Source organism: Oxyura jamaicensis, chromosome 2 (assembly GCF_011077185.1).
Source record: "Oxyura jamaicensis isolate SHBP4307 breed ruddy duck chromosome 2, BPBGC_Ojam_1.0, whole genome shotgun sequence".
Lineage (NCBI taxonomy): Eukaryota > Metazoa > Chordata > Aves > Anseriformes > Anatidae > Oxyura > Oxyura jamaicensis.
This window is the reverse complement of record NC_048894.1, coordinates 115163906-115180845: the sequence shown is the minus strand read 5'-3', so window position 1 is coordinate 115180845 and position 16940 is coordinate 115163906. Positions and strand designations below refer to the sequence as shown.

Sequence of the window (16940 nt, the reverse complement as noted above, 5' to 3'; positions counted from 1 at the left end):
AAGCAAAAATGACTATTAGTCATTATTAAGAAGAGAACAAAACATGGATTTACATATTGACATAGCAGCCTCTTCAGACCCACATTGTGAAAACGGAGCAGTCGTAGTCCACACTTTGCAACACAGACATACCTCATACAGTACACAGTTAAGTGCTAAACTCCTGCTGCAGGACATTGTGGGTGCTTTCATGGGTTTAAATAGTGGCTAGATAATATAGCATTGGGAGGGGGAAGATGCTTTGAGAGATGTAAATACAAATGCGCTTTTCTGGGACCAGAAAGCCCTGAACTGCAAGTTGCTGGAGGCCAGGAGAGCAATACTCTTCTAGAAGCAGGGCTGTATGCTTGGCCTGTGTGTTCTCAGACCTGTGGCTCAGGCTGAGCAGAACCAGGTCTCTCTTGTATGGCTGCTGTCACAATCACATGAGATAAACTTATTGGAGTCTCTCCAGGATTCCTATCCCATCCCTTCAGGTGGGGCAGAGAGAGGGGTTGGAGGGTGAGAGTCCGGCAGGGTAGTGGGGAGGCGATAGAGCAGCAGAAAGGGCAGTTAGGAGTTCTGGGGCTTTTGAGCCATTTCAATAGGCTGCCACGAGATAAGCTGTGTCTCTCATGATAATGACTTTAAACCTTAGAGTAAGGGGATAAGAATTTGCAGGATGTGCTGCTGTCAGGATGGGAGTAGCAGGAGGGGAGCAGCTGTGTGTTCAGCCGTACAGGGGCAAGTGCAGCTAGGGGCCTAGCAGGCACGAGGTTAAAGACAGCCTGCTTTTGGATACTGGGATGGTTTATGTCAATTCTGACCCACTGAAGAAGAAAGGAGGAAAAAAAAAGTCTCTTATAGGTGGAAATGTGTGCAGTACTGGAGGATTCTGGAAATGATGCTGAAGGATTTTTGATCATGATTGAATTAACAGCAGGAGCAAGGGAGATGCTAGAAGAGGGGGCGTGGGGCTGTTCCCCACTGCTGAAGGGCAGAGGGAGGGCTGCGTTCATTTTACATGCTGCTGGCTGCAGCAGAAGAGGGTCAGGGTGATGGTGCACAGATGCTGAATTATTTGCCTTTGTGACACTGTATTAAGGGAGAAACAAAGTAGGCTGTAGGAATGACAGCATGACTTCTGGTGTCCTTGCTGAAAAAGTTCTCTCTTGACTGATGCGCAAATTGCTCTAATGTGTGGAGTAATTCAAGCTTGTAATCCTCATCCCTATTGCTTATGTACAAGTACAATTGTAATTTAAGTCATAAAAAATTGCATTTATTTTTAACATGAAATTCTAGTAACAAGTAAATTGAATGCTATTGATGGGTTATACTAAGTAAAAAAACAGCATTAAAGCTATTTAAACATCTGCTACCCTTAATTTTAAGGAAATCAAACTGAACAGAGAAAGCAATCAGATAATCATCTGAAATCAGACTTGAAGTGATGGAAGTGTTGACTATAGCAGTCCCTTCTTGAGAAGGATAATGTTTTCTGTATTTTCATTAACTTCAGTGAAATAGCTGTGGTCTTCATAGCTTTGGTGAAAACCTGTCAGGCATTTTAAAAACAAGTGAGCTTACATGTCTCTTCCAAGCTGCTAATACCAGTGAGGTCCAAGAGGGGACATCTGCTTTTTTTTTCTAGAACCTTGAACATGAACAGAAAAAGTCAACTCAGTTAACTACTTACAGATAATACTTAGTTTGTTTATTAAATAGATTGGTATGAAATGTCTTTGCAGTTTTCCTTTATCAGGGTATTTTAAATGCTTCTAAAATACAGTTTTGTACATTTTATATCCAAGATTATTTCAAAGCAAATAGAATAAATAATGTGTTAATAAGCAAAATATTTAAATTGACACTCTCTAACATGATACACAAATTAATTTTAATGCCCAAAGCTGTCTAACATGCATTACATGCATGTGTAACATACCTTTTGGTTAGCAAAAAAAGTTATGTACAAAATCATCTCTGCTGTATTTACTTTGCTATGTATTATGCTTGCTGATAGTATTAAAAAAATAATAAATCGATAAAGCACAAGAATTTTCAAATGTTAAAAGAATACACATATTTGTATTTAATATTTCACTAGCTGTTCTTAGACATTTACAAGTAAACAAGGTACATCTTAAGTTTTAACGAGTAGCATTATTGATATACTGACCCCGAATCCAACTACAGTTGGAGGAGGTAAGAAGGGATAAGCTTCTGGTTTTGACACAGCAAAAAGGTTTGTGGTCTAATTCTACAGGTCTCCAGTATCACCAGGGTAGTGAAATGTTGATACTAGCTGGTGGGGTTTAGCAAACAGGCAATGAAAAGGTTCTGATAGACTAGAAGCAATGGAGGAAAAAAAAAAAGAACAGCAGTGGGAGAAAGATTGAGGTGTTTTAGGAGGCCAGATGAAACTGTGTGTCTGGATAGGAATGGGTACTGCGTGGGTATTCTTAGGGGGTTCCTAGCGCTGTGTTTAACAGGATTCATTTCTGTAATGAACCTCAGGCTTTTGGGAAGGATTTCAACAGTCATTTTGGAAAAGGTGGTTCAAAACTGCTGGATATGAAGGCTAGCGATTTTAATAGGATACTAACCTCTCTCCTCGCAAAAATGAACGAAAACCATAGAGAGCCTGGAAATCTGAAAGAATGCTCACCGTGGATGAGTGATTTCAAAGCAGAGTTCCTGAGAAATGAGCTAGAGGTTCCTGGTAAGTTCCCCTTCAGTGTCAATGGTGAACTACTCCTTCAAAGAGAATTGCTACTTCTGAGCTCTCTTTCTTCTGTTAGCTGTATGGTCCTTCATCCTCACCTTACACGGAGATAGACTTCATCTGGAATAGCTCTGTTTTTTCCATCTCTTATATCTGTTCTGAAGCTGTATGACTGATTTTTTAAAATTGCATCTAAAATTACATCTTTAACCTAAAACCTTTTTTTAAAGGACTGATTCCAGGAAATCTTATACTTAAATCTACTCTACATTAAATTTTAATTCAGGAAGCATGTCTTCTAAAACTATTAAGATCTGAAAATCATAGTGGCTTAAGAAAGAATATTAGTAAATCAAAGATAAAAACATAATGGAAATCAATTTTTATGAAGTTTGATATATTTTCTTCAAATATACCGTTCTGCAACATTCTGCTAATTTTACAAAATATCTGGAAGAGTTTTCTGTTCTTACACACATTTTAAAATAATAGTAATAACACTTTGAATCAGACTGTGTCAATTTTTCCTTTCCCCTGCCCCCTACAGGTCAGTACGATGGGAAAGGGAAACCACTGCCAGAGTACCATGTGAAAATCTCTGGATTTGATGAGCGGGTATGTTTCTAAGTTTGAGTCAAAATCCTGCTGGTATATATTTGAGTTCATATTCAATCTGAAGAAGTCAACAATAGAAAGGTGGTTGCTGTTTACACATCTTGCAGCACATAAAGAAAGTTCAGGGTTTTGGTTTGGGTAGTAATTCAGCAACTTGATTTTTGCCATTTGAAAATATCAGATATGCTTAATTTCAGTAATCAATCTGCAAGACCAGATTGATTGTGACAGAATCTTCTGTGACAAATATTTTGCTTTTTCTTGTCTTCCAAGATAAGTGTAATGGAATCCTTGAGGAAACCAAAGCGTATAATAATCCGGGGCAGTGATGAGCAGGAGTACCCTTTTCTCGTCAAAGGCGGCGAAGACCTGCGACAAGACCAACGCATTGAGCAGCTGTTTGATGTAATGAACATAATCCTTTCCCAAGATGCTGCCTGTAGCCAAAGGAATATGCAACTGAAAACTTACCAGGTCATCCCCATGACAACAAGGTAGGGCTCTACCTTGAAGGAACAAAAATTATTTTAACAGTTTCTGATTCAGAATGTTTTGGGTCTTGGCTTGCTTTTTTGAAGCACTGGAACTGCTTCGTCTGGAATCTGTATTTCAGGGTGTATTTAAATTGGAAGTTTTTGATGGTCTTTTAGCAGGCACTAGAATGTGTTGCTCCCTATTTTGTGTTGTTCCAACTCCTAAGCTACTTGTTCACATCTCTGGTTTCTTTGTTCCAGACTGGGGCTCATCAAGTGGCTGGAAAATACTTGTACTTTGAAAGAATTCCTGAGGAACAGCATGTCTGAAGAAGAACAATTCAACTATAGCAGGTGGTTCTTGGTTTAGTCGTCTCCTCTAATAGAGACCACTGTTAATGGATTTGTCATGGTAGTGACAATCTTGTGGCAGCATTTTCTTTATTTAAAAGGAAGAAAAGTACCTATAAGCAAGGAGGCACTTTGTACTTCCTGACCCAAATTAGTAATTAGCAACTGTTTGTTTAATGAGTACCATTGTACCTGGAATATCCTCCACCCAGCTTGTTTAAACAAGAGGCTTACAATCGTGTGTGATGTCATTATCATCACAATTTCCTTATCAGGAGATTGATTTTTACAAGCAAAGGATTTTGATCTCTTGATTTGATCAGGCAGGAAATGGACGTAGGTCAGAAAGGGGTGAGTGAAGGTGGAGGGGGAGCAGAAACAGAGCTACTCTAGAAACTGTTCAGAAGTAAGTCAGGGACAGAGGAAATTGGCAGATGTACAAAACACAACTGTAAAAGAACATTGTCTCTGCGTATAAATGCTGGATTTGAGTAAATTAGCTTTCTGTCTCTGGATTACTTGTAATTAAGGGATGAATATTTGTAAAATTGAGTAATTTTAGCACATCATCCTGTTTCTATTCTGGAATTTAGAAATGTGATTTGATTTACTGACTTTGTCACTTAGTCCATGATCTCTGTTTGGGCTTGTCTGAGTGCTGTCATTGTGGTTTTGGTAGTTCTCTTGCTTACAGGGCAGGTTGGAAGAAGTTCCAATGTGGAGGCTGGACTCCAAAGAGCCTTAGTTTCTAGAGCTATTTGGTTTTCACTGAGCATTTAGAAACTGCTGCAGTTCCTGCATTACGGGTATCAAGTTGCCTTTTGTGAGCAACAGCATTACTGTTGATCCCACTTCAGTTTCTAGAAGAGTGGAGGGCTTGCATGGAAACATCCTGTGAGGGGAGATTTCTAATACTAAATGTAGATGATCATTCTCTTCCTAAAAACAATTAATGATTTATCCTAAAAATAGCTTTATTTTATTGTTGTTTACAGACTTGGAATATTTTCCCATACGCTTTTCAACCGAGTCAATCAGGTCACTTTATACTGAGCTGTGGTTGAATAGCACCACTCCCAGAGGAGAGTTCCAATGAAACTCTTATCAACAATATTTCAGCTGGGGTGAGGGGGAACAACTTTCTGAAGTTTTTAAGTTCTTTTCTGTATCCAGAAATAATGGCTACACAGTCTATAAGTGATACACATTTGTTAAATGGGAAGGTTCTCTATATCTCGGAACATCCTCTGGAAGAAGGAGAAAAGGCAGGTGGTGCTCTAGTAAGTTGCTGCCTGTCTGGAATAGAACAGCAGTTTAACAGCTAGCGCAGTAATGTATTCAGTTAAGATGGGAGAAAAATCAAATTATTCCATAAGCTGTGTAACTAATGAAGTCTAGCTTCTCCTGGATTAATAACTTAAGTCCTCCCCTTCTTTACGTGCCGAAGAGATAATGGACTGCCTTCCTGCATTCCTTACCTGTTCGGATGGACAAATAGCAGTGTGTAATGTGGCAAGCTACCTCCTCAGGTGGAGAAGAAATATCATTAAAAATATCATTCCCTCTTTAGAGCAGTTATTTTGGGTCTTTTTTCTTTTTCAAGGCAGCTTCTGATTTTTACAGTATCTGTTGGAAATTAATCTCATTGAGACACTAATGCTGAATCTTTCCTTAAATATGACTGAAGTGCATTTGGGGGCTGGGGGAGAAGAGATAGATGGATCAATGTGTACGCTGACTGCATAAACTTCATTTCCATAGAAAGGCTAAAATTAATGTAGGCTGTAGCTTCCTTATGCCTTCTGTGCCTAAAATTCTCAAGGGTCATAGCAGAACATGCTCAGTCTGCAGACATTCAAGTACAGAGTAGTAAGATAACGTGGAGAAATTATGAGACTTTTTTTTGTCTGTAGCCAAAAAGGACCTCGTGCTGCCTATATGGAGTGGCTGTCCAAGATGAGTGGGAAAGCACAAGGCATCTCTCGATATCATGTTATGTACAAGTAAGTTTGAAGAGAATTGCATGCTTTGTATAGAAACTAGAGTATGCATGACCGCACGGTTGTAGACATTCCAGGAAAAAATAATCTGCACTACAATATACTGTCTAGACCTGATTTTTACACGTTTTACAGCTTTCCTAACGTGAGATGCTCTGCAGAAGGAGTTTAGTATTCATAAAATCCTACCAGAGTGCAGGAATGCTTCTAGCAGCTTGCTTACTTCCTTAAGAAGGTGTCCAGAAAGAAGCAGGTGCTCATCTTCAACTGTATTTTGTAGTTCTTATTCCTGATTATGCAATTAGGTAGGCTGCCTTAGAGCCAGAGCAGCTGATAAAGTTGGACAAAGAGTATAATTCATTCACAGGTGGTTTAAGAATACATGATGGTTTGGGCCCACACTTGAGTATCCTCAGAGAAATTTATATGCCTGCCTCGTTCTAATGCTATAGTGGAGGAAGAGGAGTTTCCAGTGGAGCATTTCTGATGAGCTCATAACCTGCTTAAACATGTTTTTTGTTTCTTCAGGGAAAACTTTGACTCATTTATCTGAGTGCATCTATGTTAACATTTTTATTCATATCAGGAATGTGCTTTTGAAGTAAATTCCCAATCGTTCTCATGGTGGCTTGCATCACAGAGCTGTCCCTGAGTGCACAACTTGGCTGCTCTCAAATGGAGCTTAACTGGAAGTAGGGCACTCAGTGCATTCCAGCTGCTCACAAGCATTTGTTTCACATGACCAGATGTGGGCTAGCCCAGCGCAATCACCTTCCCTTCCCCAGATGTGTATGGCATGGATATCCTCAGTACCAGCTATATAGCCCTGTTGCCTCCCCTTCTGCTGCACTATTTTCTGGTGTAAATAAAACTGCTGCATGTTGCAAATAAAACTGCTGCATGTTGCTGGGAGATGTGACTTGGGCCTTAGTTTCTCTGCATGGAAGAGACTATCCAGCCAGAAAGAGCACAACTGTATTGCGTTATAAAGCTTAGCCCATCTACTTAATTTAGGGGAAAATAAACAAAGCTACATGCTATTTTGTAGTAAGAAATTTCAGTCTTGAAAATAACTGCTTGGAGAAGAAAAGGGGATTCACTTTTAATATCAGATAAAACACTTAGGGCTAACTCTGTGTGTGGCTTGCTCCGCTGTTTACTGACGTGAACAAATGTGCAGATGTAGTCATGTACATACGTTAACTTCTAACGTCCCGTGTGCTGTTATCTCAGTAACTGACAATACTCTTTCATGAATTTGCAGAAACGCAAGCCGTACAGAAACAGTTATTTCCTTCAAAAGCAGGGAAAGTAGTGTTCCAGAAGACCTGCTGCGGTAAGTACACTGTTAATGACTGCTCATTGTGAAACAGAAGCTTACAGAAAAAAGAGTATTCAACAAATTCCTTCTGTTTTGTTAAGGAGAGCCTTTGTGAAAATGAGTACATCTCCAGAAGCCTTCCTGTCTCTTCGGTCACATTTTGCCAGCTCTCATGCACTGATGTGCATCAGTCACTGGATACTCGGTATTGGAGACAGACATCTGTCCAACTTCATGATTAACAAGGAGACAGGTGGCATGGTGGGAATAGATTTTGGCCATGCATTTGGATCAGCCACACAGGTACTTGTTTTCTAAAAAAAATTGTATGTAATTACAAGTCTATTTTCAATACTAAATTTCATGTATTTCATTTTCATTTGTCATTGTTCTGGTTGTAAAATAATCTTTAAAAGTTATTTCTGGTTAATAGAACAAAATCTGTTTCCAGACATTTCTCAGACAAGCAGTTTTTATGAAACTATAGACTTTCATATAAAGGGGAAAGGGAATGAAAAAATATATTTTCAGCCTGTATGCTGGTGTTTTGTACAGTTTAACCATGCTTTCAACCGCTGTCACTAAATGCTCATAACCAGAGCTCTGATGGCACAGTGTGGTACTGTTCCACCAACCTGCACGTGTTCAGTTAAGTGACAAAATTTTCAAGCTTGAAAAGAATAAAATGTTTCTCTAATCCTTTGTTCCCAAGGTTATTAAATTCTTGTTTTCTTTTAACTATCCTTCCCCTTGGCTAGATTTTGCCAGTGCCAGAGCTGATGCCTTTTCGTCTGACTCGCCAGTTTGTTAATCTGATGATGCCAGTGAAGGAGTGGGGTCTCATTTACAGTGTGATGGTACACGCCCTAAGAGCATATCGTGCAGATCCAGATCTCCTCATCAACACGATGGATATATTTGTAAAGGAGCCTTCTCTGGACTGGAAGGTGAGGTTTGTTTTTTTATTTTTCATCATGTAAAAGTTCTTAAACTCTATGAACTGATCAAAAAGGAGGTATTTCATGACCCTTGGTCTCGGTGCTTGCTTCCTTTATTGAGTTCCCAAAGAAACTGGACGTAAAGCATTTAAAATGACAGAATTCTCTAAGGATGATGATGAACAAAGAAGAGTCGCACATGTCTGTGTTGATAATGTACTGTTCTTTGCGTGATATTCCTAAAAACGTGGATATCTCTTGAACACGTCGCTTATGGCAGCAGCATTAGTATTTTCAACTTTTTGCGTTGAGCCCCTTAAATTTTTGTAACAGCACTGAGTTTATCTAACAATTACAGAGAAATAAAATATCTGAAACAAGATGTACTTACTTAAGGAAGTCCAATTGTAAATTAAAATTTAAGCCACAGGCAGCCTAGATACTATCTCACTACTTTGCCTTCCGTTGCATCTCCTATTAAGAGTTATTGGCTTGACTTGGCACGATGTGGCAGCATCAAGGTCTGTTTAAGTATGATGAATATGGTAAATAGAGCAAAATTACTTCCTCTTTAGAACTTTGAACAAAGGCAGCTGAAAAAAGGTGGCACGTGGATTAAGGAAATAAACACATCTGAAGTAAACTGGTACCCTTTGCAAAAAGTCAGCTACGTGAAAAGAAAGCTTACAGGCTGCAATCCAGCAAGAATCACTTGGTAAGATGCTCTCCTTTTGTTTTAAACTGTTCCACTAAGAACTTTGGCAGGCTCCAGAGTTTGTCTGCAATTTTGCTCCCTTCAGATAGCATGGCAGCTAGGAAAAAAGAAGAGGCAGACAGGGCAAAATATCTTTAGGAATCATTTTGGTCCATGTACAAGCTCTCTGAATCATCCTGCCAGCCAAAACACCAGATATCTCCCCAACTGTTCTTGCTCCAGCTCAGGCCTCTTGAGCAGTTTTATTGTTCCTGGCAACAAATTCATTCCCACCCTGTAAGCTGGCTTAATTTCTCACTCTTCAGATTGCTGTTCTTTATGTTCCATCTACCTAGCTTTTAGGCTAGGGATAGTATTTAAATATCGGTATGCTTCTGTTGGATGCTTCTTTGGAGGAAAACCTGAAATAGGTGTAGAGGAGGCATGGAGGTAAGCTGCTTTCCAAAAACATCAAATTCAAATCTGATGGTGTTCTCAGGTTATTTCTGTCAGTCTAGTCAAGTCTGGCTAAAATCAGAATGTCTTCAGAATTCAGTTAAAGTACAATTAATCCCTTCCATCCTCTTTTAAAAAGACATTCTGGATTAATAAAAAAAAAGGGGGGGGTAATGAAAGCAAGGAGAAAATGAGCCTATTTTAAAACCATACAAATACTGAAAAGCGTAAGACTCAGAAGGAGTCTCTTTCGCTGTCAAGGCTGAACTGGAAAAAGCAGCAAAATATTTATTGCAGGCACAAATCAGCAGGGCAGGTAAGGAGATAAAACAGCTTGGATGTGAACTGCTGCATCCTTCTTCCAGTTAAGAGGTTTTTGACCAGATTTAAATATTTGTGCTAAATATTCACTAGCGAAGGACACCTGAAATCACCAGGCTTTGATTGGCCAAGCCTTCCTCAGCTATTGAACTCCACGTGTCTTGAAAAATAAAGCTGCATGAATGGTGTCTAAGTACCATTTCATAGTTCTAAAACCCCTACCTAAGACTTCTTTGGCTTGTTCCTCTTAATAAGAACTTACTTTTGTGTTCTCTATTTAGTGATGAGCTACGCCTGGGCTATGAGAAGTCAACTTTTTACAACGATTGTGCAGCTGTGGCTCGTGGTAACACTGATCATAATATCAGAGCCAAAGAGCCTGAGGACGGGCTGTCAGAGGAAACCCAAGTGAGATGCCTGATAGATCAAGCAACAGACCCCAACGTTCTTGGCAGGGTCTGGGAAGGATGGGAGCCCTGGATGTGAGGGATTACTTTCTAAAGCCCAGCCTGACAATGGGGACACACAAATGCAGCCAGTCAGAATTTCCCAAAATGGGAAAAAAACATGTAACCACTTTTATCATCATTGGTTAACTTGACTAATATAGAAAATATTTTTGTATGAAAGCTGTATTTGAATAATGATTTGTTTACGTGGTTCTGCACCCAAGCAGCTTTATTGTTTTTGTGTTAAAGTCAATGTGGAAAGAACTGGCAAGGCTTGCAGAGCTTTAAGAGTAATTTGAAAGGCACACTGATCATTCAGAGGAGAGTCATGAATTCATACCCTCTGGACGTGTAGGCATCCTTGTGGTAAAAGTGTGCGCTTCATGTTTTTGTTTAGAGACCTTACTGGCAGTCAACTGAAACCATTCTGCTGACACGTTATTTGTAATTAAAACTAGAAGGTTCTCATATCAATAGAAACAGGCACATGGTAAAATTAATCAGAAAATGGTGTTTAGCTCTAGATAACACCTAAGGTATCTGGATGATTATTTCATTACTGGATAATGAGAAACTAATGAGATCGTGCCAGTTTGTTACAGCAGGTTGGTTTTTAACAATCAGGGATTTTACTGTGTGCCTCTGTACTTCAGAGGTCTATACTCCTCGTGTTTTATTGATTCCAAATCAGTTGTTTGGCCAAAGCCAGACATCGGCGCTGGCAGCAGAGCAGAGTACTGTAAGCTTCTTGCCATAACTGCAGCACGGCAAAATAATGTCTGTTGCACTTTGGTATTTACTCATGACAAAGTTGAGAAGTCATGCGAGATTTGGCTCTTACTCTCTGGCAGGCAGTTTTCAGGTAACCTTGGTGGCGAATACAGTGCAGCACAGACAGCAAGGTGGCAAGATTTTTTTCTAAAATATTGCAGTTGTTTATTACCCATAATTCATTGTCAAAGATATTTTCCATTTATGTTTTTAATAATTATCATAAAAGGTATAATAAAAATGAGTCTTTGCCCTTTCACCACCTACAAGCTTTCCTTCCTGCCTCTGGCAAGGGGGTAGTCTCAGTCGTGTTGAGGCTGTGGCTGCCTCTGGCACCAATTTCAAGTGAACCTTTCAGCTGGAGAGCAGAGTAATCTGTCCTGCTTAAAGGCTGTGAAAGTCGGGGAAGACTACTGGCAGAAACCTAACGAATAGGGCACGAGCTGTTCAGTAGTGGTTTTTTTTGTTGTTATTGTTCCAAAATTTTCCAGCAACTACTATTTGTTACCTCCCTTCTTATTAAATATGATCAATTGTTTGTCAGTAATTAACATTATGAATCAAAAATTCAAAATCTTTTTATCGGGTTTATTTATTAAAAATACTGTTTACTCGTATATTTTGTAGAGTAAACAGATAAGACCATTTATTTAAAAATAAAGCTTTAGATGTATTGCTTGTTTTTAAAGTTAATTTAAGACACTTTAATCACCAAAAGCACCAAAATTTACCCATTTATGCAGGTGACGATGAGCGGACAGGGTTTTTTCTATAGGTGTGCAATATAGTTATTTTTATATACGTGTGCGTGTGTCCTGAGTCTCCGTGCATTTTGTTCTTTTCATCTCTGGCAACAATAAAGCAGGTGGCATTATGACTAACGATTGGCTCTCTGAGGCAGCCTGGGTTTCAAATTGTCACTGCAAATACAAGAAAGTTAAAGCACAATAAAAAGCTACATGAAAAGGCGAGGGAACATTTAGAAATGAAGTGGCTGATCATACAAGGTGTTAAATTGCACTTTTGGCACATACCTTAGATATTTACTAGGTACTTTGACCCGTACCAGGGAGGACAAAGTTTAGGTTTATAGTTTAACGAGGTTCTTCGTGTAGTGACTTTTGATACCTTCGGCAGCACTGGCCTTCTCTGCTTCCTAAGCCCATGCTGTTCAGCAAGGCTCGCTCTAAAGCTGTGCGAGGTGCCCTGAGCTGAAGTGTAGAGCCGGCTGGAGCAGGGGCACAGCCCTGCTCTTCCAGGTGAGAGAGGCTGTAGCGAACCTCCATCCCTCTCCTCCCCTCCGTCCAGTCAATATTGAGAGGTTCTCAGGCCAGGCAGCAAAGCCTTAAATGACAGTAACCCTAACAGTGCAGACAGCTAACATGCGTACAAGAAATAAATAGTTAAAGTAGGTAAAAGCTTGATTTTGGACCTAAGATAAGCGTTGTAATTTGAAGCCACAGCTACTTCACTCGTATTAGTGATGCATTTGTCATCCTCACAAAGCAGCTCTGGAACAATATCAGCATCGTACTGCTGCATCTTCATGAGCAGAAACCCTTCCCATGTAAAGCAAGTGCAATTACCCTAATGGAGTAAAAGACCGGGCTTTCTCTGTGCAGCTAAATAAGTCTGAAAATAACTGAAATAAGTCTGAAAATAAGTCTGAAAATAACTTCCAACGTATGTAAATTGCAGCTGCCTTCCTCATTTGAGTGCTCTAAATACAATACAGAAGTTAGATGGAAGGGCTAAAGCCAACCTGTGAACCAGCAAGGAAAGTACCGGCATAAGGAAAACCTCAAGTTGCTGGGCTGTGCACTTTATGGGGTGGTTTTGTTCAGTTTCCAGAAAGGAATAGGATGATGCATGGCTCAAAGTCAGAGACAGCCTCAGGTCTCATGATGCAAAACTAAACTTAGCAACTATCTACAGGTATGGTAGGATATTTCTTTCCTGGATTAAATAAACAGATGTGGACTGTAAGTTCATTAATTGCATCTAAAAAGCAATATAAACCTCTAGCATCTATTCTCAGTAGGTTTTTCGTAGTGTACTGAGTAGTATTCCTGTTTAAGCTAGTCATCACCATCCCTGTCAGTGTTATTTCTCTCTAATTAAACATAAGACTGCTGAACGCATAGGAAAACTTTAGCTGCAGCCTGCAGCAGCATGCAGTTTCATTTCCTGAATGAAAAAGAAATTCACGTATGGTGCTTGTCATCCCTGTGATTTTCTATAGTCCCCACCACAGCCCCTCAATTTAAATGTTAGCTTGGGGGTATTTGTGGCTGAGCTTTGGTATAGCACCAATGTGCTTTTTTTGTATGGAAAGGAGCCTACAAGATCTCCACAAGAAAAACTGATTGGGCTTCTCCTCAGCCGTGGAATAAGGAGATTCCTGCATCTCCTATGTCCTCATAGCAAAGGGCTTGGTCAGACACTTCCTGGAGTTAGGGGAAACAATGTTCTACACTTGAAGAAACTTCTTCCCAACCTATATTTTTCAAAACCAGGGAGTTAAAATAGCTATTACCACTGCTTAAAACTCTTCCCCACTACCACCAAGCATTGACCCATGACTGAGGGTGTGTTGAGCCATTTCAGTAACACTGCACACCTAATTTGTAAATGCTTTGAGTTTTAAGGAATTAATTTTTAAGCTACACTGAATCACAGAATCACAGAATTTCTAGGTTGGAAGAGACCTCAAGATCATCAAGTCCAACCTCTGACCTAACACTAACAGTCCCCACTAAATCATATCCCTAAGCTCTACATCTAAGCTCTACACTGCTTGCAAGAAATGGCACTTAAAACGGCGGCATGCTGGCCATCCTGATCCAAAGCTACCAAACAGCTGTATCTTGCCTTAAACCAACAGCATCTAGGTAGGGTGTTTAGTTGGTTTGGTTTTCTTTCCTGTTTGGTGGGATAGGAGAGGGTAAGCAGCATTTGTGTCTATTGCATTCACAGCCGCAAGATTTCATTTCGTTAGGCAGAAGCCATAGCTGTGAATTCAGTCGTGTGACATCCCTGTTGGAAACCAATGCAAGCCCAGTATCGGGGAGGTTTAGGTGGGAAATGAGGAGACATTTCTTCTCAGAAAAAGCAGTCAGGCATTGGGACGGGTTGCCCAGGGAGGTGGTGGCATCACTGTTCCTGGGGGTGTTCAAGGAAAGGTTGGACGTGGTGCTTAGGGATGTGGTTCAGTGGGTGACATTGGTGGTAGGGGGATGGTTGGACCAGATGATCTTGGAGGTCTTTTCCAACCTTTATGGTTCTGTGATTCAAAGGGTTCACAGAAGAGCATGAGAGAACAAGGAGACCAGCCTTCAGGCCTCCCCCCAAGGAGGCACTGCCCCGTCCCTGGGAACACATTGGCAGTTTTTTGCCTCTCCCTGAGCACATGGCACCTCCCCCCGCCTGTGTGTGCCGTTCCCTCGGCTCTTCTTGGCTCCCAGCCTGTGCACGAAACACTCTGTGCATGATCTCCTGCGAGGCTGAGCCCCACTCACGCTGCCCCACTGCTGCTGTGGCCTTGCTGCCTCACTGCAAGGCCGCCATGGGCCCAGCCTCGCCCAGCTCCTGCTCCCCCTGGCGCAGGTCCTGGATTTCTCACGGGGCTGCCAGAGGGAGCACGGAGAGAAGGACAGGGAGGACTAAAGCAAGGCTGAAGCCTTGCCCTGGTTCCTCTCCTTCCCTGCAGCCTGTCCCCCTCTTTATTTCTGTGGTTTTAATTCCTGCCCCTTGAGGGCTCAGCTTCCTGGAATTCACAGCTGGGCACTCCAGGGCAGTGTTGCTTGTTCTCTCCAAAGGCTTAGAGAACAGCTTATTGTCCTTTCTTTCTAGGTTTAAATTCTCCTCTTTGCTTGAGCAGGAACCTAAAACAGGTTTTATAGAAAACTTTCTGAAATTCAGATGCTTAAAATGTTTCTTACTGCTCCTTAAAACTTACCAAACCCCGGAGAGAAGCAAGGATTTAGTGGCTTAGGTACTCAGCAGTCTGGGTGAGGGATTCAAGTTCTTGTGTCTGCTTCTCTGCCTGTGAAAGCTGAATGTGAGCCAGTGCTGTGCCCTTGCTGCTAAGGAGGCTCAGGGTACCTTGGTGTCCACAAAGCATCAGCAGCAGGTCAGGGGAGGTGACCTGAGGCCACACCTGGAGTACTGGGCCCAGTTCTGGACCCCAGTACAAGACAGAGCTCGACTGGGGACTGGAGAGAGTCCGAGGTAGGGCCACCAAGATGGTGAAGGGATGGAAACACCTCTCCTATGAGGAGAGGCTGAGAGAGCTGGGACTGCTCAGCCTGGAGAAGAGGAGGCGCAGGGGGAGCTCATCAGTGTCTGTAAATACCTGAAGGGAGGTGTAAAGAGGATGGCGCCAGTGGTGCCCAGTGCCAGGACAAGAGGCCCTGGGCACAAACTGGCCCACAGGAGGCTCCATATGAACACCAGGAATCACTTCTTTAGTGTGCAGTGTCCAAACACTAGCACAGGTTGCCCAGAGAGGCTGTGGATCTCCCTCCCTGGAGATCTTCAAAAGCCACCTGGACTGAAGTCCATCGTTTTGGTGAGCAGCAAGTATCACTGACTTACACGCTCCTGGATGCTTTGCTGCAGGTGTACTAAAACCCCAGTGCTTCACACCATGAACCACACACAAGCTCTGCTGAGGGCGACTCTTGGTAGGCAGGCTCAGCAACAAACACAACCGGCTTGACTTCCAGGGGACAGCTGGGGTGCAGGCGGTCTGCACAAGGAGCTGTGAACACACCTCCAGGTCCTGAAGACACCATAAGCAAATCTGCACCCTCCGTGATGAGCTTAGTTACGACACGAGTGGCAGATAGTGAGGCTTACACAATTTTTCCATGCCCAGCAGTTCACCATTTACTGAGGAATTCTGAGAGTAATTGCTGTGCACGAGTGCACAGGGGCAGGTGGGTGACCTAGCGGTGAAGCGAGTCTTTTTTTTTGGGTAACGTGATGGGTACCGAATTGTTTGGGGATTACACACCAACACCACCTTACAACCAGCTCCCCTTTGGGGATAAGGACTCCAGTTGTGGTTCCCTGCCGGAAAGCCCCCGAAGGCAGCTGGGGCAGAGTCGTGCAGCATCGATCTACCCCAGTGCTGGGGGTAGAGGGGGGCAGGAAACAACAACACACAGAGCTGGATCTGGGCGTTTGGGCATATTGTTTTTTGATGTGGACAAAGAGCGTTGTCAAATTCAGTGTTTAATGCTCACCTAGATGAATGCTGCAAGATCAAGCCCCCGAAGAGCAAAGCCCGGCGTTTCTGTGAATTTAAGGGCAGTGCTGTTCTTGCCGGAAAAGCAGAGCCTCTCCTTGCCAAGCCTCACCTGCCGGACGGGGCACACTTAATGCTGCTCTCCCAGGTCTTTGCCCGAGGAGTTTACAGCCAGATGGAGAGCATACAGCGGTCCTGTCCCAGCTATTTATAGCCAATATATATACCCTATGGCTATCTATATATATAGCTAATGTATTCACGCTTTGGCAAACAGCGACATAAGTAACCTAAAAAGCTTTCAAAAGTTTCGTGACAGCCCCCGCTGTGCCTCAGGAGGGCGCCTGGGTGCTGGGGAGCGCAGCAGGGCTCGCGTGGGGCCGGCAGGAGCCGAGCCTGCGGGATTTCGGGGAAGGAATAGGGGATATCGTGGCCCCGTCTCACCGGGGCCACAAGGTGGCAGCGCTCCGCACCCCGCCGGAGGAGACAGGAGGAGCTCGGGGCTGGGGAGAAAAGAGAGGGGGGACACGCAGCGGTGCCGCTTCACCTGCCCGAGTGGGAGGGCTCGGTGGTTTTTAATTTAATGTGATTTT

At 42.2% G+C, this 16940-nt stretch overlaps 1 protein-coding gene across 1 annotated transcript in view; it reads left to right on the top strand.

The window, feature by feature from the left end:
• PRKDC (protein kinase, DNA-activated, catalytic subunit) overlaps positions 1-10780 on the top strand; it is a 77197-nt gene extending 66417 nt beyond the window's left edge. Inside the window, exons 77-86 of the mRNA XM_035319389.1 lie at positions 2500-2704; positions 3255-3322; positions 3596-3816; positions 4057-4149; positions 6060-6149; positions 7411-7482; positions 7569-7770; positions 8226-8414; positions 8981-9120; positions 10158-10780. Coding sequence (XP_035175280.1) covers positions 2500-2704; positions 3255-3322; positions 3596-3816; positions 4057-4149; positions 6060-6149; positions 7411-7482; positions 7569-7770; positions 8226-8414; positions 8981-9120; positions 10158-10362 — 1485 coding nt within the window. The 3' untranslated portion in view covers positions 10363-10780. The remainder of the gene's footprint in view (positions 1-2499; positions 2705-3254; positions 3323-3595; positions 3817-4056; positions 4150-6059; positions 6150-7410; positions 7483-7568; positions 7771-8225; positions 8415-8980; positions 9121-10157) is intronic.
• The last annotated feature ends 6160 nt before the right edge of the window (positions 10781-16940 follow it).